At 49.0% G+C, this 24,409-nt stretch overlaps 1 protein-coding gene across 1 annotated transcript; it reads right to left on the bottom strand.

Annotated features, from left to right (window-relative positions):
- Nucleotides 1-4,673: 4,673 nt before the first annotated feature.
- Nucleotides 4,674-23,268, bottom strand: MAT1A (methionine adenosyltransferase 1A). Its single transcript, XM_017856259.1, has 10 exons — nt 22,977-23,268; nt 22,520-22,871; nt 18,376-18,453; nt 16,793-16,915; nt 13,529-13,641; nt 13,011-13,154; nt 9,246-9,464; nt 7,881-8,063; nt 7,384-7,517; nt 4,674-6,747 (listed from the first exon to the last, which is right to left on the bottom strand). The coding sequence occupies exons 2-10, from the start codon at nt 22,611-22,613 to the stop codon at nt 6,645-6,647; spliced, it is 1,191 nt and encodes a 396-aa protein (XP_017711748.1). The 5' UTR covers nt 22,614-22,871; nt 22,977-23,268; the 3' UTR covers nt 4,674-6,644.
- Nucleotides 23,269-24,409: the final 1,141 nt, after the last annotated feature.

The raw sequence follows: 24,409 nt of genomic DNA, 5'->3' as shown, positions 1-24,409 counted from the left end.
AGACGGGGTTTCACCGTGTTAGCCAGGATGGTCTCGATCTCCTGACCTCGTGATCTGCCCGTCTCGGCCTCCCAAAGTGCTGGGATTACGGGCTTGAGCCACTGCGCCCGGCCTTGAAAACCTGTTTCTTTATTTCTTTTCTTTCCTTTCTCTTTTTTTTTTTTTTTTTTTTTTCCATCTGTTTGCCAAAATACAATGTTGCATTTTTTAAAGTGTTTATTTTTTGAAGCATGTACAATTGAGCAAACTTTCTCTTGACTTTCTCCATTTCTGTGATTATATTTGCTTATTCCTATCCATCTAGCTTTTTCCATTTCCTACTGGGGCTTGTATTGCTTTCTTATTGAGCTGCAGTTCATTCCATTCAGATTGCAAATATTTTCTACTCTGTCACTTATCTTTTACCCTTACTGGTGGCTTTTTCCTAATGCACAAGAATTTCATTTTTAAGAAATCAGATTTGGCAAGTGTTATGGAGTCAGTGTTTGTGTCCCCCCCCCAAATTCAGATGCTGAAATCCTAACCTCCAATGTGATATTAGGAGGTGTGGCCTTTCAGAGGCAGGGCCCTCATAAATGGGATTGGTGCCCTTATCACATGCACCCCAACTCTCTCACCCTCTTTCTGCCGTGTGAGGATGCAGTGAGAAGTTGGCCATTTGCACCCAGGAAGTGGGACCTCTCCAGAACCAACCATGCTGGCACCCAGCTCTCAAACTTCCAGTTACAGAACTGTGAGAAACAAATTTCTCTAATTTGTAGGCTACCCCGTTTATGTTATTTTGTTATAGCAGCCTGAAAAGACTAAGACAGCAAATTATTTGGCTTCTGATTTTCATCCTGACCCATGAGAGTCACATGAAAGGGTCTGACAAACCTCCCATATCAAAGGGACTCCGCTGTTGAGGTTGTAAACTCTCCTGTCCCCTTAGGTTGATTTCTTCTTCCCATTGAATAATTAATTTACCCACACTGTTCTGCATCTGAGCCAAAATGAACCAAAGTCACCACACAGTCCTTGTTCCTTCTTTCTCCAAATGTTCCTCACGGAGGCATTATGGTAGGAAGGACGAAGACCTCATAGGCCAGGGACCAGGTGTCTGTCACATTGCCTCTTATACTGTGCCTGAGTCATACTTACTCTAGGGAATTTGCCACAGGCATGAAGTTATTCTAAAGTTCCCACCCCATGCCTTTCATCCCAACCAAACCCCTGCTGAGCTAATTCTTTTCCCTGACTCTCCTCTCATCCCCCATTCCTCCATCCACTGCCAACTCCAAAGCACCTCCTATACGTTTCAGACCAAGTTCCCACCTCCTGAGCCCCTTCATCCCTCCTGTGTGTCTGCCCCTCATTGGATGTTGCCTTTCTCTGGGACCTCTGACATGAGGTGTCTCCCTCATTGGCATGCCATGGTTACTTCTAGGGTTGAAGCAACTAAAATGGAGAGTGATCAATTGTACGGAGGCAGAAATTTAAAAATAATAATAAATACTGCATTCATGCACTCCAAGAAAAGTAAAAGCCAAGGCCCAGGATGTGGCAAGGCAAGGGTTAAAAAGAAAAGACAAACAAGTTTTCCTCTGCCTAGCAAGCTCACTTCAAGGACAGTTATAAGATAACGCTGTTCGAGAAGTTGAAACCAAAGGAACAGGCTCCAGACACCCCACCTCAGAAGCAAGGATGAAGGAAAAGAAAAAAAAAAAAAGGACAAATATCTGTATTTAGCCAGTTCTTGTTTTTTCTTTCAATGCAGCTAGAAGGCCACCAGCTATGCAAGGCCACAAGTTATGCCAAGTCATCAGTGATGCTATAGATTACATGACCTGTCAGTATATGATTAACTCCTTGGTTTTGCTTCTGTAAGTTTGCTTATAAAAACCCTGCTCAGTCTTTGTTCAAGGCTCAGCTTTTTGGATGTGAATCCACTGAGCTGGTGTGCACCTTAAAATAAATACCCTCCTGTATTCACCCATACTGGTCTCTCTAGTCCTCTCTGACCTGCAACAGTATAAATCCTTATAGTCACAGTGCTATGCTCTTAACAGGTGCTTAAAAAAAAGCAGCTCTGTGGAATGATTGACATTTACATCTCTGAGCAGCTGAGCCTGGCAAGACCTACCAAAGGGCAAGCAGGATCCTTGTCTCTTGCAGAATTATCTTTGCTAAGAGATGCTCAGGAGGTAGAACAGATGGACACAGCTCAAATTCATTCTCTGATATGACCCATGCTACACCAAGCACCTACTCTGTGCCAAGCCCTGCATTGAAGGCAGGTATGAGACAGCAGACAAGGCCAGATGACCTTGGAAGCCCCAAGTCCCATGGGGGCAACAGATATAAACAAACAAGCATTGACATTGATAAAGAACTTCAACCTTTCAGGGTAACTGTGTGTGATGATAGATGTGTTTATAATTTTGATTGTGGAAATTATTACACAGTATATACATATAGCAAGTCACATTGTATACCTTGAATACATACAATTTTTATTTGTCAATTATACCTTAATGAAACTGGGGAAAGAAGTTTTCTTACTTGGTTTGATACATCATCTTCAGAGTGTGAGCAATAGAATTATTGCCATAACATCATTATTAATAATTAATGAAAATATTTAGTCATTTAAAGAACTACAACCTTTGATAGCCTGGTACCAGATGGAGATGTTGGGTATGATTTATGGATGGTGCTTGGGAGCATCTTCCTGGGAGACTGGGAGCATCGTGGAGGGTGGCTTGTCAGTGGAGACTGCAGGGATTCGGAGGACCCCTATGTGGAGAAGGAAGGGAGAGTGAATGGGTGTGGGAGAGTGAATGGGTGTGGGAGAGTGAATGGGTGTGGGAGGGAGAGTGAATGGGTGTGGGAGAGTGAATGGGTGTGGGAGAGTGAATGGGTGTGGGAGGGAGAGTGAATGGGTGTGGGAGGGAGAGTGAATGGGTGTGGAAGGATTCAAGTGAAAGGCTCCAAGGAACATCATGTTAAACACTGAACAAGAAACTAAAAATGGAATGGAGTAGAAAGAGAGGCTATCAAGGAAGGGGCTTTTTGGAAACACAGAAATTTCATCTGAAGCCTGCAGCACACCCCACACCCATGGCAGAACGACACCCACGACAGAACGACACCCACACCCATGACAAATGACAGGTGCAAAGACCCTGAGCAGGAACGAGCTTGGCCTGTGGGGGGAAGCTAAAGAGCCAGGGAGTCCGGAATGTGTGTGGCGGGGGAGCAGAGTCCAGGATGAGGGCAGGGGCGGGCACTGTGCAGACATGCAGGGCCGTGCAGCCCAGCACACACTCTGAATGTCACGAGATGGCCCGGGGAGGATGATTGGGGTGAGAGATGGAGTCATATTTACTTTTAAATGTGACTCTGCCATTTCCCACATCATCAACCTCCATGTGGCTGAATTCACTGGACAGTCCTGGGCCTCCCATCATGTAACCCATCAAAACCATTTTGCATAGTTGGCGGCTTCCCTGCTCTAGAAACAGTCTTCACCTGACTTCCAGGGACCCTGCCCTCCTGAGTTTCCTCAAACTCCACTGGCCGCTCCCTGCCAACCTCCTTTGCTCCTTCCACATTTCCCTAACACTGTGACACTTGGCCTTGTGGCTCAAACATTGGTTCTTTCTTGCTTTCACTAATTATTTTGCATGTTATACCTAGAGTCCTCCCCCTACCCCAGGCAAGTATTCCAGTGTGTTTCATAAGTGTGTCTGTATGCACTTGAGAAACGTGCTTTTCTCTGTAATGTGTCATGTTTCATTGTATTGCCCACCTAGTGTCTTCTAGGGGTATAGGTTCTGTCTCAAACAGGACTGTGAGGCCCTTTGGCCTCATCCTCTCTCCCCTCCCTGCCACGTTCTGGGTCTTCCTGGCACCCCAGATCAGCCTTGTCCGCCCGTGAGACAGGAGAGCCACATGGGCTTTGCCTCAGGCTGCACCAGGACATTCCTCAGAGCTGAGTCCTGTCCACACAGCCTGCTTGCCAGAAACCATGCAGGACCCATCTTCCTCCTGCTCTGATCAAACCCCAAGAACCATATCACCAGGGGCCATGGCAGGGAAGATCTTCTAATGAAAAAGAACCATTTGCTTATTCTCTTCACAACTGAACATGAGTGAAGGGAAACGTGCACCCACTTGAAAGTCTGGCTCTTCTCTCTGCAGAAGCCCTGCCACTCCCTCACTTTGTTCAAGTTCAGTCACTTATCCACACTCCAGACATGGCCTGAGCCTGCCTTCAAGCCAGCCTCACAGAGACACCATGCAGGAAGGGCACAGGATAAGGCATAGGCAGCCTAAGGGCAGCAATGCATAAGGAGAGCACACAGAATTCAGGGAGGATTCAGAGGTGGCCACTGCCCTTGGTCTTAACCCTTTTTGGGCCTCAGGGCCCTGCATGTAAAAATGGGCTTCCTAAGAATATCAACCCTGGTGAGATGTGGTGAGGAATGAACATGGCAGTGGTGTGGCTTAACATAGCTGCTAGTAACAAGAAAAACCTAGTCCATGAAACATCTGCTCCATGTGGACAGGATGGGGTGACCCTGAGGGGAGGATACTAACTCCCTCTGTTGGTGGGGACGGGCAACCAGGGAATGCTACACAGAGCAGGTGTCATGTCTCTGGGGTTTTGCAGAGAAAAACTAAACATAGGGTAGTTGCTCCTTGAGTTTTTATTCACTGTTTTAGCAGGAACTATTAACAAATAAAGGCTTTAGTTTCATACAAACAAATTGACAAAAAATATCTTATTTCTCTAGAGGGCAGGGAAAGTATAAAAGTCTGAATTTTCACATTGAGTATGATCCAAGTTAGAGGAACTCGGTCACCTGCAAACCTCTCCCTCCCTCCAAGGGAAGGAATTTGAGGCTTCCTAGGTGACCAGGAGCTGGGCTTCTTTTGTTGCCTTAATTTCCGATCATCTGAGAGAAAATGAAAGCCAGGGTCTTTGTGCTCCAAGCTAAGGCCCAGATGCAGGCTGCTTGCTCCCCAGATGAGACTTCCTGGGCTGCCTCTCCCAGCCTAAACCAGCACCATGCACCCTAGAGAGAGGCCGAGTCCCCACTGTTCCCCTGGGGCCCATGGAAGCCCCTGCCTGAGCCTGTGGTCCTGGGAGCTGGGGAGAAGGTAGAGATGCTGCTATCAGAGGTCCAGGCTAAGGACAAGTGGGGCAGGTGGGGCAGGTGCTGCTGGCCATGGATGGAAAGGCAGGTGAGTTCCAAGACCCTAGTGGGCCAAGGACTGCTCAGGCCCCTTAGGAGCAGATCTGCTCCCCAGAGAGTCACCTGGCAAAGGCAGAATCTCCTCATGACATCTCAGCAGCTTGTCCAACACCAGAAGGCAAGCCCCGCCTATTTAACATGAAGCCTTAGCACCAGCCTCCCTGGATGGGGCATCCGAAGGGCCCACTCACTCCCTCCAAATGCACTCAGCCTGCAGAGGATACAAGGGACCAGGGAAGGAGAAAGACCTGAGGGCCTCTGTATAAGGGGCTGGCCATCTGTGCTAGGACAAGTTGCTGCTTCTGCTACAGGAAGCCCAGATAGGACTGAACTGGACTTAGACCACTTACCCCAGAAGTCTAAAAACCCAATCTCTGCATGTCTCTGAGAGGTCAGGGGGCTGGGATTCTAGAGCTGCTGGTTAATCCCAAACTCCAGCCCACCCTGATGGTCCAGGTATCCAGCTTACCCTCAGCCATCTTCTGGGACACATGAAGCAAACAAAATAGTCCTATGGTTCTGTCTTCATTTTTCAGACAATTGCCCAGGGCTGAACAAGAGCTGGTGGGTTAATCCCCTCATTTCCAGTAACCTTGGGCCTTCAGGACAGAGTCCATGGCCTCATTTCTGAATCTGCTTTGTAATTGTTCAAGCCTGTTACTGGCATGTGACAACGGTGGGGAAGGGGGTGTGTTACAGGCTCCTGAGTCAAAGCTCCTAGTTATACATCTAGGCCTAAACACGTGGCTGTGGGACCCTGGGGAAGTTATCCAGACTCTGTGTTTTGCTTTCCCCCATCTATAAATGAGATAATAAAAGGTACTACCTCATCATGTTGCAGTGAAGAAAAAATGACCCAGTCATTAGCTGGGTCCCTTGCACACTACAGGTGCTTAGGAGACATTAGTCCTGCTCTAACCCCTGCCACATGCCTGGCCTGGCCTCCAGGGCTTTCTGGAGACCCTGGTTCAGGGCACTGGCTGCCTGTGAAAGGGAGGCTCAGGAGCCAGGCCCACAAGGAGCCCTGAGGTCTGTGAGATGTCCTGACCTCACCTGGCACAGACAAGGGGAGAGAGGGGGAGCTGGTCAGGGTCCAGCTGTCGGGGGAGGCGAGTGAGGGAATTCACTCTTGACGGGGTGCCTTTTCCACTAAATTAACATTGCCCCAGTCTGACGGAGCGGCAGAACACCATGCCCATCCTCACATCAAGAGCCAACCTCCAGCACCAGGAAGCCCCTGCCTCCAGCCGGCCGTGATGATGACAGAACAGGCTAAATGAGAGGGACCTGGCTTTGTCCCGAGGGCTGGTGGGTGGGGAAGGCGATCAGCAGCCAGGGCTCTGGGGAAGAGAAGCATGGCCACCAGGCACCTGCAGGGTGAGACCAGGCCCAGCTCCCCCGGCTCTAAAACACAAGCTTCTTGGGAATCTCCCATGGGAACTCGCTTCTTCCGAAATGGCCGTAGCATGCTGTCTTCTGGTAGATGGGCTTCTTCAAGTCCAAATCCCTGCATGTCCAGCAGAAAGGAAGGGCATTGGAAGATGGAACAGGAGCAGGGTTTCTTTCTCCATTTCAAGGACAGGAGGGAGAAACGAACTGTAGCACAGCCCTCCTCACATGGCACTACACCTCCCCGCAGCAGCTGTACACACATCCTATCTGTGCCATACCACGGTCTCGTTTTATAGCCCCACGGATGCTCAGAGGTTCAGGGACCAGGACCTAACTCCAGCCTTCGGATGCCTTTCTCCTCCCACTCCACTTACCTGGCCCAGGCCAATGTTGACACCACCAAGCTCTGGAAACGGGGAATAGACTTGCTGACTCGATTCCCAGCCATTTGAGCCATCTGACCTTATATTAATAATTATTTTCCTAAGATCTCCGCCTGCCTCCCAGCTGCTCAGAGATGGCCCCACCGGAGTTGGTGTTGGCTGGGCCAGCAGGAACCTGGGGCAGCCTCCTTCAACCTGACAGCCAGGCTTTCTGCCCTGGGAATGCACTGTGCTATACCAGGAGCTCATAGACCCTCCCACTTCTGAGAGGCAGAAACATCCTCCTTTCTGCCTCCCTTTCAGGTGAAGTGAGCATCTGGGCAAGGAGGGAGCAAGGTCCTGTGTAATAGCAGAGCATGGCACTTTACCTGACAATGACACCCGGCCGGAGGTCGAAGTTCTTACGCACCACATCCAGCAGCTCTTGCTCTGTCTTCTGAGAGGTTCCGTAGGTGAAGATGGAAATGGACAGCGGCTCGGCCACACCAATGGCATAGGAAACCTTCCAGCAAGGCGCAGCGTCAGGGACTGAAGCCTCTGTGTGGGCCCTGCCCCTCTCAGCAGCTTTGCCCTTCTTCTGAAGGGACCAGCGGGGACCACACGTCTCTTGCCCAGCATGCTCCCCTGCAATTTTCCTGCTATCTTCACCGAGGACAGTTATTCTACGTGCCCCTCTCCCTGAAGATTTTGGTTTTCCCTCCCCCAGGTTTTCAGAGCCCTGGCCACAGTGCCCAACACAATCACACAATCACAACCTTTGGCAAAGCGTGCGGCTTTCCCACCGGGCCAACATCCCCTTACTCAGGGCAGAGCTGGGCAGGGGTCTTCCACTGCAACAGGACGGTGGTGGGTGGAGGGGACTTACCTGGACAAGCACTCTCCGGCAGAGCCCTGCTTTCACCAGAGACTTGGCCACCCAGCGGGCAGCGTATGCAGCTGAGCGGTCCACCTTGGTGTAGTCCTTCCCAGAGAAGGCCCCACCACCATGAGCCCCCCAGCCACCATAGGTGTCCACAATAATCTTACGGCCAGTGACACCCGCATCCCCCTGCGGAGGGAGAGAAATCAAGATAAGAAGCAGAGCCAGCCCCTAGATGCTAGAGGAGGCTGAAGCACTCTGATGGCAGCTGAACTGCAACTCAGGAACGATGTCCTGGGGCTGCCCACAGACATTTTTGTAAGACCCCTTTGCCCCAAACTCTGGACTCCACTTCCAGCTCAGTCACTGACCACATACTGAAATCAGGTAACCTGCCAAAGCTTCATTAGAAAGGGCAGAAGGTAGGCCAGGGGTTCTCTGGGGTCACAGCCACTCCCTAATGCCTTTGTTACTGAGTCCATCACAATGGAGAGATCCAACCGCAAGCAGGAATTGCACTGTCATAAATACAACCCTGGCTGATGCCATCTAGCAAATGCCATGTTGTCCACTTCCCAAGTGTGCTCTGGGCAACACCAGTCAATAGTCATGTCTTTAAAAGGGTGGGAGTTCTATGTTATATGATTTGGGGAAGTCTGCCTACTCTCCCCCCCCCCCCCTTTTAGAGATCCACAGTTCACACTAGTATGTCTAGGCTTTGAGAAGTCCTGCAAGAAAAAACAATTAAGTGTTACCTCCTTCTACCCTGTGTTTCTACATTCCACTTGCTCCTGGAACCCAGGATGGGGCTCAGCTCTGTGGCAAAGCACGCAAGCTGAGGGCCCAGGCAGTGGGCAGCAGCCTGGCAGCAGTGTTCTGCAACCTCCACTCCTCACACTTGCAGTACAGGAGAGGGGCCAGTGGCGCCCTGTCTAAAACACCCTGCCCCACCCTGGCACCCACAACAGCCAGAGGCAGCCTGTGGTGAAGATCTGGAAACAGCCACCAGGGAACAGCTGGCCACGTGCAAATGCTGCAGCGGGGAATGTGCACCACAGCAGGGCGAGGCACAGCAGCCATGGGTAAGGTCGTGGTCACTTGAGATGGCAGGAGTGGGAGGGCCCGGCGGTGCTAAGTGGAGGAATCCTAGGGGCATGTCCCCAATTTCTCACATACTGTCAGACACACAGCAGACCTCCCCAGAGACCGCACTAAATGTACAGAGGCTAAAATTCACCAGCTTTACATTTAGTCCATGGCCAGAGCCAGCTCACCCACTCCAAGCTAACTCTTACGGTTTTCCTGCTCTGAGACATAAGCAACCCCAGTAACAAAGACAAACCAGGGCTTTGTTCAGAGACAAGGATGCACCTGGGGACCTCCAATGACAAACCGCCCACTGGGCTGCAGGTGATAGACGGTGTCTTTGTCCAGGTACTTGGCCGGCACCACGGCCCTGATGACCTGCTCCTTCAGGGCCCTGCGCATCTCCTCCAGCGTGATGTCTTCGTTGTGCTGCACAGAGATGACGATGGTGTGGATGCGCACAGGGATGACTGCGCCATTGTCCTGCATGTACTGAACTGTCACCTGTCCATCAGAAGGGTGGGGGAGACACTGTGAGGCTGAGACTGAGCGAATGGCACATGGTGGCCAGGCACAGACACCCAGGAGGAGGTGGGCAGGGCTCCCAGGAGCCAAGTGGGGCCTCCTGTCTTCAAAGGGTATTGGGGGAGTTAATCTGACATATTCTTACATTCAAAAATTTGCCTGGTGCTGTGGGGGGACTGGGTGTAAGGCCCAGCTATTCCCACATGGGACCACAATTAGCACTGCTTGGAGACTTGAGTTTCCTCTCAACTTATGACCCCTCTTCTGTCTCAGACATTTCCAGGTGCCAGCAAATGTCCCCATGGCCAAAGCCCTTTCTTGACCCTCTATAGCCCAGGAGGTATCTGTCCTCCTGCCAGTGATGCAGATAAGAAAGCCAAGGATCCAAAATGTAAATGTCTTAGTCAAGATCACACAGCTGGAAGAGTTGGGACCTGACCTGGAGCTGCACAGGCTGGTAGACAGGGCTCTTCCGAGAAGAAGGTTGGTTGCCGCTCAAGACCCTGTGCTGGCCACAGGCCCAATACTGCTGAAAGCAGCATGGACCCACAAGAGCAGGGCTCAGAGGATTTTAGGAACATGTGGTGTCTGCAGGGGTGCAGCTCTGCCAGAGGACCCTGGGAGGAACACTGGCCAGTGGGCATGGGACTGCTCCCATCCCAGGGCCTGGACAGAACCATGGGGCAGCAAACAGTGGCTCCCTGGGACTGTGCCTGCAGCAAGCTCTCTACCTCCCCAAGGCTACTCAGGTATCCATCAAACCCTGGATCTGTAACAAACTTCTGCCTGGTCTAAGGAGCAACAGGGAAGGTCCAGAAGAAGCAGAAGAAAGAGGCCTGGCCACGTGAGATCTGCATGAGATGGCCCGACGCACACAGATCTCATGAGCTGAGAGCAGCCCTCAAATGCCAGGCTGTGCACACATAGGGTCCTGGGAAAGGGGCTGGAATATGGGGTAGGGCACTCCCAGGAAGACAGGTACTGTCTGCAACAGACTCTAGGACTGGGTCTGCTGCATGGAGCCTCAGGAAAAGGTGCACAGCCGGGGAGCGTGCTCAGGCCATCTCCACTGTTCCCCTGGGTGACTCCACCCCCACCCGGTAGACTCCACGCAGTGGCCTTGCAGAACTGCAGAACAGGGTGGCAGAGCAAAGGGCCCTGAGCACAGCGCTTATCTCATCACGTCAGCAAGATATGGGGAAAAACACACCATGGAAAACACAGCTCTGACCGGGTACAAAAATAGCCATCCGCACCGCCACCCAGGCCTCACTATCAGCAGCAGGGATTTGTTCAGGTGGAAAGACCCATCCTGCTCACAGCCAGCACTCCGGCTGGATAAAGACACTGCTTCACAAACAGGGTGCGGAGCAGGGGACCTAGACAAGCCGTGCCTGGCCCAGGGCCTCTCTCATGGAGGGAGTGAGTCGAGCAAGCCAGGCTGTTTGGAGGCCAGCAGGCGAGGGGCCTCCTGGAGCCACACAGCAAGCCCGCACCCCCTGCAACTGGAGCTGGTCCGTGGTCCTGCTGTGGCAGGGGAGGGAGGCTGACTCCGGTATCCGTATTGGCATTTTCAAGACAATTCTTCAAAGGAAGGGAAGCCCTAAAAGAGCCCATCCTACCCTCCCTTCCTTGCTGTGGGGGGACTGACCCCTAAACCTAGAAACCCTCTTTTTCATATCTAAGCACAATGAACCTGCTTCAGCAGGTCCAATAGGTGGTCCCTCTGTTCCTCTCTCTTGTACAAAGAAGAGAAAAACAGTCAGCGCCACTAGCTGCCTCCCCTCCCTGTTCTAAGATTTCCCCTTCTGTGAATCTTCGCCCTGCTTCTATGTTGCAGCACCATTCTAGTCCAGGACAGGACAGGCAGGTTGACATCATGGGACCCTTTCTTTGGGTGCCATCACAATCTACATGCTTTAGCTCTCCTAACCCACGACCTCCAAGAACACCCAATGAATGCTGATGGTTCCCATCCTCCCTTGGGTGGGTCACATGGATAACACAGGAAGTCCCAAGGAAAGGCTCCCTTTGGGCATAAGCACGCTTCCCTGCCCCAGTACAGCCAGTATGCAACCTCTACCCTGTGCATGGCCTGACACTTGCGCAAGAAGGAACTCCATCTCTGTACAGCTGGAGTTGTACATGGAGCCACACACAGCACGTTGAGCTATAGCACCATGGGTTCCAGATTCCAAGTGCAGGACAAGAGAAGGCGCTGTCTGCTAGTGGCCAGGGATGGCATCCCAGAAGGGGTAGAACTTTGCTGGCCACTCAAGGACAGGTGAGGACCAGAGAGGGAGCCCGGGTAAAGCAAAGCCCTAAGAAACAAGGGGACCATGAATGAAATGATGTCAATTAAGCAAAGATGGGGTGGGGCAGGCAGAGGCAGGTAAAGTTGGAAGACCATAAAAGGTTCTGAATGCCAGAATAACAAGTGGATTTCCCCTGTCCTCTTGTAGGAAGCCAAAAGTTGTAGAAAACACTGAATAGATGTTAGGAAGTTAAAAATGAAGCCTAAATTAACTGGAATTTCCAAGCAGGGAGAACCTTTGGGAGGGTAGGGCACTGATCCTGGCCTGGCTGGGATGATAGAAGCCCTGGGGAAGGCTGGACTGGAGTGAGAGGAGTGCTTGATGGGGCAAACTGGGGCAAACTGGGGACATGGGTAGGTGGAGAGAGATGGCACTGAACAGGATTGGGGAAAGGCAGGCAGGAGGTGGCAGGGTGCTGCACACAGCAGGCTCTCAGGGCCCATCTGCTTGGAGGGTGACCAGAGAAACCCACAGGTGGGAGATGTGGGAGCTGAGTATGTGAAGGTGAGAAGGGGGTCCATGAACATGGACACAGGGAGAGAGGTTGTGCAGGACGAAGTGCTGGGAACTTGGGAATCACAAGAGGGGTCATTGGGGTTAAGCAGGGAGGGGATACAGGAGTGAGGTGCTAGGAGGCCTGTGTCTCTGCTAACACTTGCATCATCCCAGCCTTCAAATATAGGCCTCCGGTTGATTTCAACACTGCAGAGAGAAGAGAGGTCAGGGCCCATGGGGTTGGAGCTGGAAACAACAGAGGTAAAGCCTTTTCATGAGAAAAAAAGATAAGAAAAAGGGCCATGACGAGACAGACAGCACAGACACAGCACAGACAGACAGCACAGACACAGCACAGACACAGCACAGATAGCCTGTTCAGGACAAAAAGGTCTGGAAATATGGAAGCCAGTTAAGAAGTATGTTTGTGGCAGGATTTGGGGACTCATTAGTCAATGTTTGCTAATGAGCAAACAAACAAACAAAAAAACCCAGAACTCCCCTTTCCATTTTTCTGTATTTTTGAAACTGTTTATAATAGAATGTGAGAAGCATCTCCAGCTGAAGATTTTTCACATAAATAGTTCTTTTCAAAACTGACCATTCTTTGAGTGCCTAGACTGAATATTTTGATCTTAAAAATGACAGAATCAAGAAGATTTGGGGGTGTTAAAGCTTCTGTCTACGGCTCTCCCGGGGTCATTCAGCTGCTCACCTGAGTCTTAGAGTCAGGCCGCAGCCAGGGGAGGAGGCCGGAGCGCCTGAGGTCCGCCATCCGGGCGTTGAGCTTGTGGGCAAGGATGATGGTGAGGGGCATGCACTCCTCTGTCTCGTCGGTGGCGTAGCCGAACATCAAACCCTGTGGTGAGAGAGCAGGCTGAGCGGCGCCCATAGACCAAGAGGACTGCAGCTCTCTCCAAGCCCGAAATCTGCCTGGTGTGTCCACGTTGATTGGGTGCCTCCTCCATGGAACTTTCCACTGGCACGTGCAGGGGAAGGATGTCATCCCTGACCCCCAACACTCTAGGAGGGGGAGACAAGCCCAAACTCAGTGTTAGCAACCACAGCCATCCACAGCATGGCCGTGAAGCTGAGGTACTCAACTCACTCCCAGCTCTTGTGCTAGGATGAGAGTGATTCCTGTGTTATCCACCCCTCAGTGTGATTAACTCACTGCTCATGAACTTTCCCAGCCAGCTCAACACACAGCTCCCACATGCAGTGGCGAGCTACCTGATCTCCTGCCCCGACATCCTCCTCGTTTCTGTCCAGATGGACGCACTGGGCAATATCCGGGGATTGCTGCTCCAAAGCCACCAGCACGTTACAAGTCTTGAAGTCAAAGCCTAGGTGGAAGCAAAGTGAGTCTAAGTGGGGTACAGCTCAGACGGAGGGGGCCATGAGCTTCCTGATGGATGGCTCAGTTCCCGACATACCATTTGGTGTCAGGGTGGGGTGTCCCTAACTAACCAGGGTCTGTCTAGGCCCATAGCTGAGGCCCAGGATGGGAGAGGCCCCACACCTTCATGTAGAATTCTTTGGCCAATCAAAATTATCCGTGGTGTATTTTACTGTGCTCAATTAGAACTTGGTTCACATACACACACACACACACACACACACACACCCTACAGAGACCTGCAGATTAAAACAAGGTGATGCCAAGGCTCCTCTGGTTGAGGATGGTGGCTGACACATACCCTGTCCCTTAGGCTTTCCCACAGGTACCTCTCAGAACCCAGTTTGCTATCACTGCACTAGGAGAAAATCAAGAGCCCTTTTGACACTGTCACTCAGAAGCCCAGCTGTGTGCCTGACACAACTATTTAACATGCTGAACAAATACAGTATACATGAACTATACAGACAGACTCCCCGAGCCAGGGTCCCCGACCCTGAAAGGTACACAGAGTCTGGGGCAAATGGAAAAGCCACCTGCCCTTTCCCATCTGCAAAGCTGAGGCACAGGGTATAGGCCTGCTACCCCTGGCACGCTGGGCACTGATTTGGGAAAGTCTGGACTAGCAGTAGCTCAGCCCTGGGAGCCCCATGAGGAAATTGCTATGCACCGAGACTGTGCACACCTCCTCACAGCTGTGCTGGGCTCAGCCACAGGGACTGTGAGAATAAGGGGCTGAATACGTGGATGCCCCCACCACGTCAAGCATAGTGACACACTCACCTTCCAAACTCCCACAGCCATGTTCTTTCCCATCTATTCTCCTACCCACACAGCCTGAAAGGACTTACAGAGAAAACACACAGATCCAAGCTGTTGTTTCTGTACAAGCTTCAGGTGGGGATCTACTGCCAAGGAATAAAACTAAAGCTTTTCAGTCTGACACAGCCTTTGCTCCCAGGACTCCTTGAGCCAACATGAACTCAGGTTTAGCCATCAGCATGATATACTTTTCCATCTCCACTAGGTCCCTGGCCTAGAACATTCTTCCTCCAGCACCCACCCCACATGCCCAAACCCTATGTCCACCCTCAGTGCATGCCCCGGACCTGCCTGCAGTTCATCACACATGATGCCAGGAACTTACCCCGGGCACCTCATGTTGCATCATATACCCTAGGAGTATCAGGTCACCTTTGCCCTTTACACCTTCCTGTTTCCTAATGAATGTTTTTGAATGCACAAATCAATGAACAGTCTTTAAAGAACTGCCAAAGGCTGTCCTGTTCTGCACTGAACATTTCACAGTTTACCTAATCACTGTCTGTCTAAATAACGAATCTCCCCAGGGCTCAAAAATCAAGCAAGGGCTCCAAGGAATTTGGAAAAACAGAACTTAGGGGACCAAGAGGAGAGGTACATGGTTTGGAAAGGACAATGAGCCCAGCAACACCACAGCCAGGAGCAATGAGGAGCCATTGGCCTGAGACCCTGCTAAAGCTGTTACTGCACACGACCTAAGGCTGTTCCTGTCCATTGAGCACAGGTAAATGGACAAACTTGGGCACAGGGAACCTCAGCCAGCTGAGCCCAACTCAGCCATGGCTGGGCTCTCACTCATTTCTCCTTCCTAGGGAACATTGCCTCCTGGAAAATTTCCCTCCTTCCTAATGCAGAATAAGTTTTGCACTTGAATAAGGTCTAAATGTACATAAACAAATTGGCTTTTCTTGGTAGAACAGGCTCCGTGTGGTAACGCCTCAGGAAGCTGCAGCTCTGGGACAATGTGTTTCCTCTGTGAATACCCTCATGTCCCGACCAGGAGAATTAACCGGCTCTTACTGCTTCTCTTCCCACTGAGTCTCAAAATCACTGTCATCTATTCAACCAACATTAATTGCTCATGAGCCCTTTGGGCTGCGCCAGGCCGTGGCTGGACTGAACCTCTGTGAGTCTGCACCATCATACCATGAGTGGGCTCTCTCACTTACAAAGGGGGTCTGGCATCTCTGCATACCCTGACCCACAGGATGCCACACATCACCCAAGCAACCATTATGTGACACAGGCAGAAATGAACACCTTTAAAGTCATGCTTCTCTCTGTGCCTCTTGATTACAGGTGTTTATCTAGGCAGGCTGACCTGGAAGTGGGTCTTTTTGCCATGGTGTGAGGTCACCACATCTCTCACAGTGATTTCAGAGAATTAGGGAGAGAGCCAACAGAGAGCCAAAATGGATTTTTCTTTAAAAATTGGAATTGCCTGAACATCTAATGCCAGAGACTAATGTGGAGACTCTAACAATTGGGACCGGAGCCCTGCCCAGGAAGCCAGCGGGGACAAAGGGCCCCTGAAACTCCTGCAGAATGTGATCGCACACAGGCCCTCCACACCTGGTGCTCGCTCTCTGGGTCCTTTGCTGCCCTCCAGGCTGTACCGCCGCCTGGCCTGCCCAGCCTCAGATGTTGGAATCTGTTTCAAGGCTCTGCTAGGGCCTGTGCCCCTTCCTGGGTGGTGGCCCTACACTACGTGGCACAGGTGCTAACCTGGACCAGCCTCGTCTGCTGTCAGCACCAGTTCTGGACTGAGTCATCTTGCTCCATGTCTATGATTAGAAGTATGTTTAGTGGAAGCACAGGAGTCCCGAGCCTAGTGGCTGCTTACCCTGTGATCTCATACAGACTGTTTACTCCTCTAGGCCTCCATTGCCTCGTCTGCATAAGTACATAAATGATTAGGAAAACACAAGAGACTATCATCAGTGCCTGGCAGGGAGCATGTCCCCAAAGAAGGGCAGCCCCCTTTATTCAGTGCGTCTTTCTCTTCCAAAGCCTTTGCCAGTGCCAAGAAGGCAGGACCAAAACAAGCCCAGTCAACAACAGATGGGCATGTGCTGGGCCTGCTGGGCATAGTCACCTGTTGGCCATCCTTATGCCAGAGTCTTTGACCTCTGAAACCTGACAGACGAGTGTAGGAGTGTTTTCCTCCTGGTAGTGTTGATACTCCCATCCGGCTGAAAGGCGCGGGTTTGACTCAGCATCAGGGTCTCTATTAGCAGAGAGTAACAGGGATTTCGGACCCGGAGGCCTGCCCTCACCCTTGGCCGAGTCATCATAGCCGATGTGCTTGATGGTGTCCCTCACCACTCGCTGGTAATCCACCATGGCCATTGAAGTGATCTCGCCACACAGCAGCACCATGCCGGTCTTGCACACCGTCTCTGAAAGGGAGTGGGGAGAGTTAGCAGCCAAGTGCCAGCAAAGGGAAGCTCATATTCCCAGACCTCTCACAGTGTGGACAAAGAAAACACACAAGGGGCCTTACGAGGAATGGATTCCAGAAGGAAAATAGAAATGCCAATAAAAAGAAAAAATCCTAGCACCAAGCACTGAGCATCTTTCAATGCTGTCTTGGAAAGAGTCAGTCATAAGTGGTGATCCTGAACAACTTATTTAACCCCTCTAAGTCTCTGTTCCCTCATCTATTTAACAAAGCTATTTATAAGACTGCTGTGTGGATTAAAGGGAGATGATGGTTGTATGTAGCTGTCATAAAGAATGTAGTCCACACATGTGACCCCCCGTCCCCGACATTGCTAAACCTCCACTGCAGGCTTCAGGGAGTGGGATCCAGACCAAAAAAATCAAAGCAGGCCAAACTTCTCTCCAGATATTTACAAAAATATAAGGGTAGAATCTACCCTCAGAGGGGCATGAATCCCTGTAGTATTCAATACAGGGGCAAGGATGCAACCAGAGAGAGAAGGATGGGTTCATGCAGTGGACAGGACATGACAATGACAGTAAGGAGAGCAGGACTCCGGTCTTCACACTGGGGAACCCTACCCCATGGCCTTGGCCAGGCCCTGATGCAGAGGGCGCTGTGATCCTGTCTCTAAAATGAACAGCCTGGACCTGATCACCCTGGGGGCCCTCCAGGCTCCAGAGTCCCTGACTCTGCCACTGTGCCATGGGCTTTAAGCCAGGCAAAGGTTTTCCCGCCAAACAACTTATCTCACAAATAAAGATGAAGATCTTCAGCCTACATGAGTCTTCAGACACAATAAATTATGCAGATGGAGGCAGGGCTTCAGTACTTTAGTTTAACATTAATGTCTCTTAGGAAAGCCATTGATTTATTGAAAAACAATTGATGAAGATGCTGCCTTCCAGTTGCTATTAAATGGGGGACACTAATTATTTTAAAACCTAAATCATACCACAAACTAGGAAAGAAAACAAGAGAAGCCAGGTATCTGTGCAGCCAACAGAGGCTCCTAGAATGAGGGTGCAGCTTACAACCATCTAGGCAGCTACCTGTGTTTCCAGCTGTTTCATTGCATCTGGAAGATTCACCTAAGAACTTTGAAAGACCTCCTTGTTCCCAATGAGATCAAGCATCAGAAAGGCCATGTGCTGGTCCAACCCTCTGCTATTTATGGTTGCTATGACATCTAACATCAGATTCTTGCTAAAAATAATTATCTATTTGTTTCATGGTTAGAAATGTTTTTCCTCCCTGTTATTACACAGGCGAAGTCTCATAATTGAGAAATCTACTGCAGAGCAGAGGACATGGGTTTTGGAACTGAGGAGTATGGCTCGTTTGTCTTCTGCCCATGATTAACTTCTCAGTCTAGCCACTTAGGTCTCCAGCAGGAAGGGATCGGGTGTTTCTTACCACAGGCCACCTTGGCATTGGGGTCTTGCTTGAGATGGGCATCCAGCACTGCGTCACTGATCTGGTCACAGATCTTATCTGGGCAAGAGCAAATATGGGTCAGAATCACAAAAACATTAGGGATAACAAATTGAAATGTTAAAATAATTAGATATCTTTTCAGTTTACATATCAACTTATCTACCAGAGGGAAAACACTTTTTTAAAGTATAAGAAATTAGAAACACTTTGAAATTTTTATTTCTTTCCATTCCTGCCTAATTTTGGATGACACGTATTATATAAAGTCACAGAATGCCCTAAAAAAGAAATAACTTTTTTTTTTCTTGAAATGGAGTCTCGGTCTATCACCCAGGCTGGAGTGCAGTAGTGCGATCTCGGTTCACTGCACTCTCCACCTCCTGGGTTCCAAGCAATCCTCCCACCTCAGCCTCCCAAGTAGCTAGAATTACAAGCATGCACTACCATGCCCGGCTAATTTGTTTTGCATTTTCAGTAGAGATGGCGTTTCACCACATTGGCCAGGCTGGTCTTGAACTCCTGGCCTCAAGTGATCCGCCTGCCTCAGCCTCTGAAAGTGCTGGGGATTACAGGTGTTAGCCACTGTACCCAGTCAAAATCAGTTCTTCTAGGAGTCTAAAGCAACTCACATATATACAAACACATACACATTCTTCTAAGTAAAAAGTCTCTCATTCCTCATCATGTTTCCTTTACTTCTAACATCTAGAAAAGTCCTGGAAATGAACTTAAAAATAGTTAAGAAGTCAATTTTACCTCTTTGCCAAGAGGTAAAGTCAGATGGCTCAAACAGTTGCATTGCATGGCAGGTTCCACAAGATGCAATGCACCGTATATAAAACACCGCACCCAAGTACATCACTCCACCCATAAGAATTCTACAAGATATCCCCTATACATCATTGCTATTTGCAGAATACTTCCATAAGCAGCTCTCAGATCCTCCCACATGGTCACTCAGCCTCCTGAAAGCCAGGTGTCCTTAGAGCTGAGCTTGATCTCTTCAATTAAGGTGGGACTGACAAGGGTTCAATATGAGCTGGAATTTGATTTTATTCTTCCACTATTTGCCTTAAAGATTCTGCAGGGTCTAGAATGTAAAGCACTAAATGGTGCTTGTAGGAAAATCCACTCTTGCTTTGGGGTTATGCAAACTGTCAATATCTACAAATTAAGAAATAAAAGTGATATCTACTTACATATATTCTAGCTCATTCAGTGTTAAAAATACCCACAAGGCCGGGCGCGGTGGCTCAAGCCTGTAATCCCAGCACTTTGGGAGGCCGAGACGGGCGGATCACGAGGTCAGGAGATCGAGACCACCCTGGCTAACACGGTGAAACCCCGTCTCTACTAAAATACAAAAAACTAGCCGGGCGAGGTGGCGGCGCCTGTAGTCCCAGCTACTCGGGAGGCTGAGGCAGGAGAATGGCGTGAACCCGGGAGGCGGAGCTTGCAGTGAGCTGAGATCTGGCCACTGCACTCCAGCCTGGGTGACAGAGCGAGACTCCGTCTCAAAAAAAAAAAAAAAAAAAAAAAAAAACCCACAGTCTCCTCTTAATAGAGTAATATGTTTTTGTTAAGAATGCAGATCCAGAATCAAGCAATTTGGCTCTCAAAAGCAGATGTTACATTCTGTAATTAAAGATATTCACTAACTCCCTAATGTTTCCTTTAGAAACTACTGCTAAACATATGTTTGAGGTTGTGTTTTGTTTCTTTCTTTCTTTTTTTCTTTTTTGTAAATCTAGCCTCCTGCCAGTGGCAGACCCCGGTAGCACCTTTAGGTTTGTCTAAGCCCATCGCCTCTGTACACCTCTACCACTGAAGGCCTTCCGCTGATAAAATATCCTAAAATAAATACATGCTAGCCACCTTAGGCCTACCCATCAGGGTTCCTAGAAACTTGTTGACGATCATTGATTGTGGATGTCTCTGCCTGTGCAAAGCTCACAGGCTCCCACTCTGCCTAGGGAAATCCAACACAAGGAGGAACAAAGCTGGAGTCCAGCAGGGACTTCCAGAGAGCACGACACACCAAGACAACAGCCAAGGAGGTTGCTTCTGAATTGTTGATTTCGGTTTTGGCTTTCAAAATTTTTATCAATATCACTTAGTAGACTTAAGATAGCCAATAGCTGGTTTTTTTTTTTTTTTTTTGGAAAACCCGAAAAGAAAAACTTTATCTTTCCAGCAGAGAGGAATTCAGCAATGGAATGACAAGCAGAAAGTCACCTAGCCTTTATGGAAACTGACTTACCTGGACAATTATAATGGCAAGTACAAGGGACAATCAGACAAACTGATTGGTTGTCATTAAGTATAGAAAACAATCAACTGATTGGCTGGCATGTTCATTCTCAGTCCTCTGAACACACTGCTGCTGCACACAATGGGCCATCCTTGGGACCACTGGCCACTGCATGCCCAAAAACCCACTTCTTCCGCGTGGAGTGAATCTTTCTCCTAAGCTATACATGAGGTTCATAGCCATGGAGCTGACCAGAATGTATCCGAGATTGAAAATACAGTACACCTAGATACTTTATACAGTTATGCACAATGAAAGAGGCTATTTACATTGAACTGAACTAAGTCACATAAAAAACTCAATTCAAGGTTTTTCAACAGCTGCACTATTAACATTTTGGGCCAGATAATTCTTTGTTGAGAGGCTGTCCTGTGCACTGCAGGATGCTTAGCAGTGTGCCTGACCTCTACTCAACAGATGCAAATAGCACCTTACCCCACCTCCTATAGTTGTGATAACCACAAATGTCTCCAGACAGTACAAAATGCTCTTGGGGGGTGTGGGGCAAAACTACCACCCATCAAAAACTACTGGCTAAAGTATATGGAAGGAGTAGTGCACTGAGGTGTCCAAAGCCAAGTTACAAGGTAGGAAAGATAAATATCTTTGAGGAAGAACAAGAGCAAGGAAGATAGAAAAGGGCAGACTTCATAATAAGTTAGCAAACACTCAAATGAATTTTGAAGAGGTACTTAAATACAGAAGTCTGCACATCTATCCCCCAGGGGTCTCCAAGAGCAGTGGTTCTCAGTGTGGTTTTCACCCCAGAGCATCAGCATCTCCTGGGAACTTGTCAAAAATGCAAATTCTGGAGCCTCTCCCAAGACCTACTGAATCGGAAACTCTGGAGGGTGGGGCGCAGGCTTCTGTGTCTTAACAAGCCCTCTGGGGGATTCTGAAGCACCCTGAAGTTTGAGAGCCACTGTCCTACACTTGAGGCTCTGAATGTTCTGGTGCTAGTTCTCACCGTCATCAAGGAAGCTTCTCTCACTTCCCCACGTCACAGTCCACCTACTTTTCAGGGACCAAAACTAATGCCTAAATTTTCTTCCTGTTTAGGTCTTCTATTCTGCTCTTAGAGAACGTCACTGAGTCACCAGCACCTAGAGGTCTACCCCTGCAGCGACCAGGGTGCAGGCTTTCATGCCTAAGTTGCATATGTTTTACATGCAAAACTTAGTCACCCATGGTCTTGTTTCAGGAACATTCTCTGTTGACTTAAATTGGCCATTGATAACAGATTAAAGCTTTGCTCAAAAAAAAAAAAAAAAAATACATATAAAAAGTAAAGACTTGATCATACATTTTGCATGTGCCATACTCTTAGCCAGCCAGCTGCTACTCCCTGTCTTGGCCCCACCGTGCTGGCATGCTGGTGGTGGGCCACAGCACGGCTTCATCAGGAGGGACTGTTTTATGAAACTACTCCATGCTGTTTCTCTAGAGATCCCTTCTGGTAACTCACACACATTGCTCTGAAGAGTTCTAGGAAAAGTGACTCCTACAGGTACGAAGTTACAGTCAGATAGGAGGAATGAGCTCTGGCATTCCATTGCGCAGTAGGGTGACTGAAGGGCTAAAAGAGGGAATTTTGAATGTTTTCACCACAAAGAAGTAGTCAATGTCTGCAGCAATGGGCATGCCCATTACCCTAATTTCATCATTACATGTTATATTCATGGATCAAAACAACACACTGTACCCCATAAATATGCACAATTATTATGTGTCAATTAAAACCATTTGTAAGCGACTCCCTCAGTGTAGGCTTGGAATGATGGTTTTCCAGTCATTCCAGGACAGCCTACTTACCCGGGTGTCCCTCTCCCACAGACTCCGACGTGAACATGAAGGCTCCTTCTTCACTTAGAGAGTGGTCACACAAGCCATCCACTGGTCCATTCATCTTCTCACACTACTCCACTCACGCTTCTTCCAGGGAATAATTTTAAGGCTGTGACTTTGCCTGAGTTTTTTTTTTTTCTTCTTCTTCTTCTTCTTTCAACTCAACAGGCTTGTCTTTGGCAGAGCCACGGGGATCACTTCTGCCTAACTGCCTGTGAGCACGTGAGAACAGGCGAGGACTGCTGAGAAGGGAGGGAGTGGATGGAACTCGGGATGTGTCCCACCCTCCAGCTTGCCACAGCTTGCTCCTGAGCGACTCCTATATATGGAAAAGTGAAAGTGCCTGAATAATCATGTGAGAAAATTGGAGGAGTCCATTTCCTAAGAGGGGGGTCTTCTTACCTGGAGGAATTTCAGTTCTTACCTCTGACTTTCCAAACTCTAAGCACCCGGTCAAGGTAAGGTAAAGAAGGCTGTATAGTTCTGCAGAATTGAAGCTCCCTTGGGACTCTCCTTCAGCTCTCAGCCAATCTTGGTAGTGCTCCAGAGTTCACAACTCACCCTGGAGAGCAGGGGGTCTGTGGTCACCCAGAGATACAAGCAGGCAACAAGAAACTCTGTCTCAGAGATGTGGTTTAGGCTAAGATTGCAACAGTGCCTTTGCTGTTGGGTGTCTCCTCCTCCCCTGCATCTCATCTGGATTGGTCTCTTCCTCTTCTACCTTCTCAGGGAGAGCAGGAGCACGCACCTGTATTCTGAGCCAGCTGTGGTGTTACACAACAGATTCATTTTAGAGGAAAAGCTTTGAGTCCACGTGTTTCTGCTAACAGAAACCACCTAAACTGTCAACTTCCCTAAAAGGCTGGCAGGCATTTTAACAAGCAAGATCTTTAAAAAGTATCTATCTGGGGAGGTTACAGAGAACAGTGTGTGTGTGTGTGTGTGTGTGTGTGTGTGTGTGTGTGTGTGTGTGTGTGTGTGTGTGTGTTTTAGAAAAAAATGCTTTTGAGAAATGGATTCATTACATGGAAATTATCAAAGTCCAGTTTCCCAAAGCTTCCAGATGATAAACATCTGCATATTCAGTTCTATACATGTAATAAACATTGTGTTCACATAACTCTTGCATTATTTTTGCTTTGACCAAAAAAAGTAGTAAACAGGATTATATCTTTAGTTCATGTACTAAATGACAGCGTCTCACACTCTCAGATCCAGCTGCATCCTCAGACCCAAGGAACAATGGGGAATTGAGACCACAGAGAATGAGGATGGGTGGAGAAACGAGTTCCCACTAGAATGCAATAAAAAGTAATCAACCATAACCTTGTGCATCAAAGCTTGGACTGTGGGAAGCAAAAGTTAGGAGGCAATAGCCCCACCTAACAATTCTGGTGACCAAACCCCTGAGTTCATTATATAAGCATTTCAAAAATTTTTTTCTGGTATACATTCTGGTGCTCCAAAGCTTGAGTTTTGCTAACTGATGACCAGTCAAATATCATCCCTTCAGGGAATTAAAACAGTATTGAAGTGACCTCTTCTGGAATGAAGCAAGGGATATTACATATGCATAGCCAATCAACGGCATTTAACAAGGAGTGAACTGAAGTGCTTAGGCACAAGACTTGAAAGTTCAGAGAGGAAAAGGCCACTGGGAAGGGATGGACAAATGAGGAATCAAATAGGGACTTTAGACAACATCGCCTTGTCATTGCCAGCACACAGGACCCCTTTGTTTGCACTTAAGCTATTTCAACATTGCTGGCCCTTAGTACATTTCTTCTGGGTACATTAGTTTTAAACCTAGAGGCAATATGAGCTAATGTTTAATTTGAACTGTAGAACTAGGTGACC

Source organism: Rhinopithecus bieti, unplaced genomic scaffold, assembly GCF_001698545.2.
Source record: "Rhinopithecus bieti isolate Rb0 unplaced genomic scaffold, ASM169854v2 scaffold_43555, whole genome shotgun sequence".
In the NCBI taxonomy this organism is placed as follows: domain Eukaryota; kingdom Metazoa; phylum Chordata; class Mammalia; order Primates; family Cercopithecidae; genus Rhinopithecus; species Rhinopithecus bieti.
The sequence above is the reverse complement of the archived record's forward strand: the minus strand, read 5'-3'. Positions and strand labels throughout refer to the sequence as shown.

Bases quoted from the DNA above. Each gene is read 5' to 3' on its own strand.
- MAT1A (XM_017856259.1), bottom strand. From the start codon at position 22,613: ATGAATGGACCAGTGGATGGCTTGTGTGACCACTCTCTAAGTGAAGAA. The intron at 18,454-22,519 runs GTAAGTAGGCTG...GCTCTTGCCCAG, and splicing joins TGTGGGAGAGGGACACCCGG to ATAAGATCTGTGACCAGATC. The intron at 6,748-7,383 runs GTAAAGTGCCAT...CTGGACATGCAG, and splicing joins CGGCCGGGTGTCATTGTCAG to GGATTTGGACTTGAAGAAGC.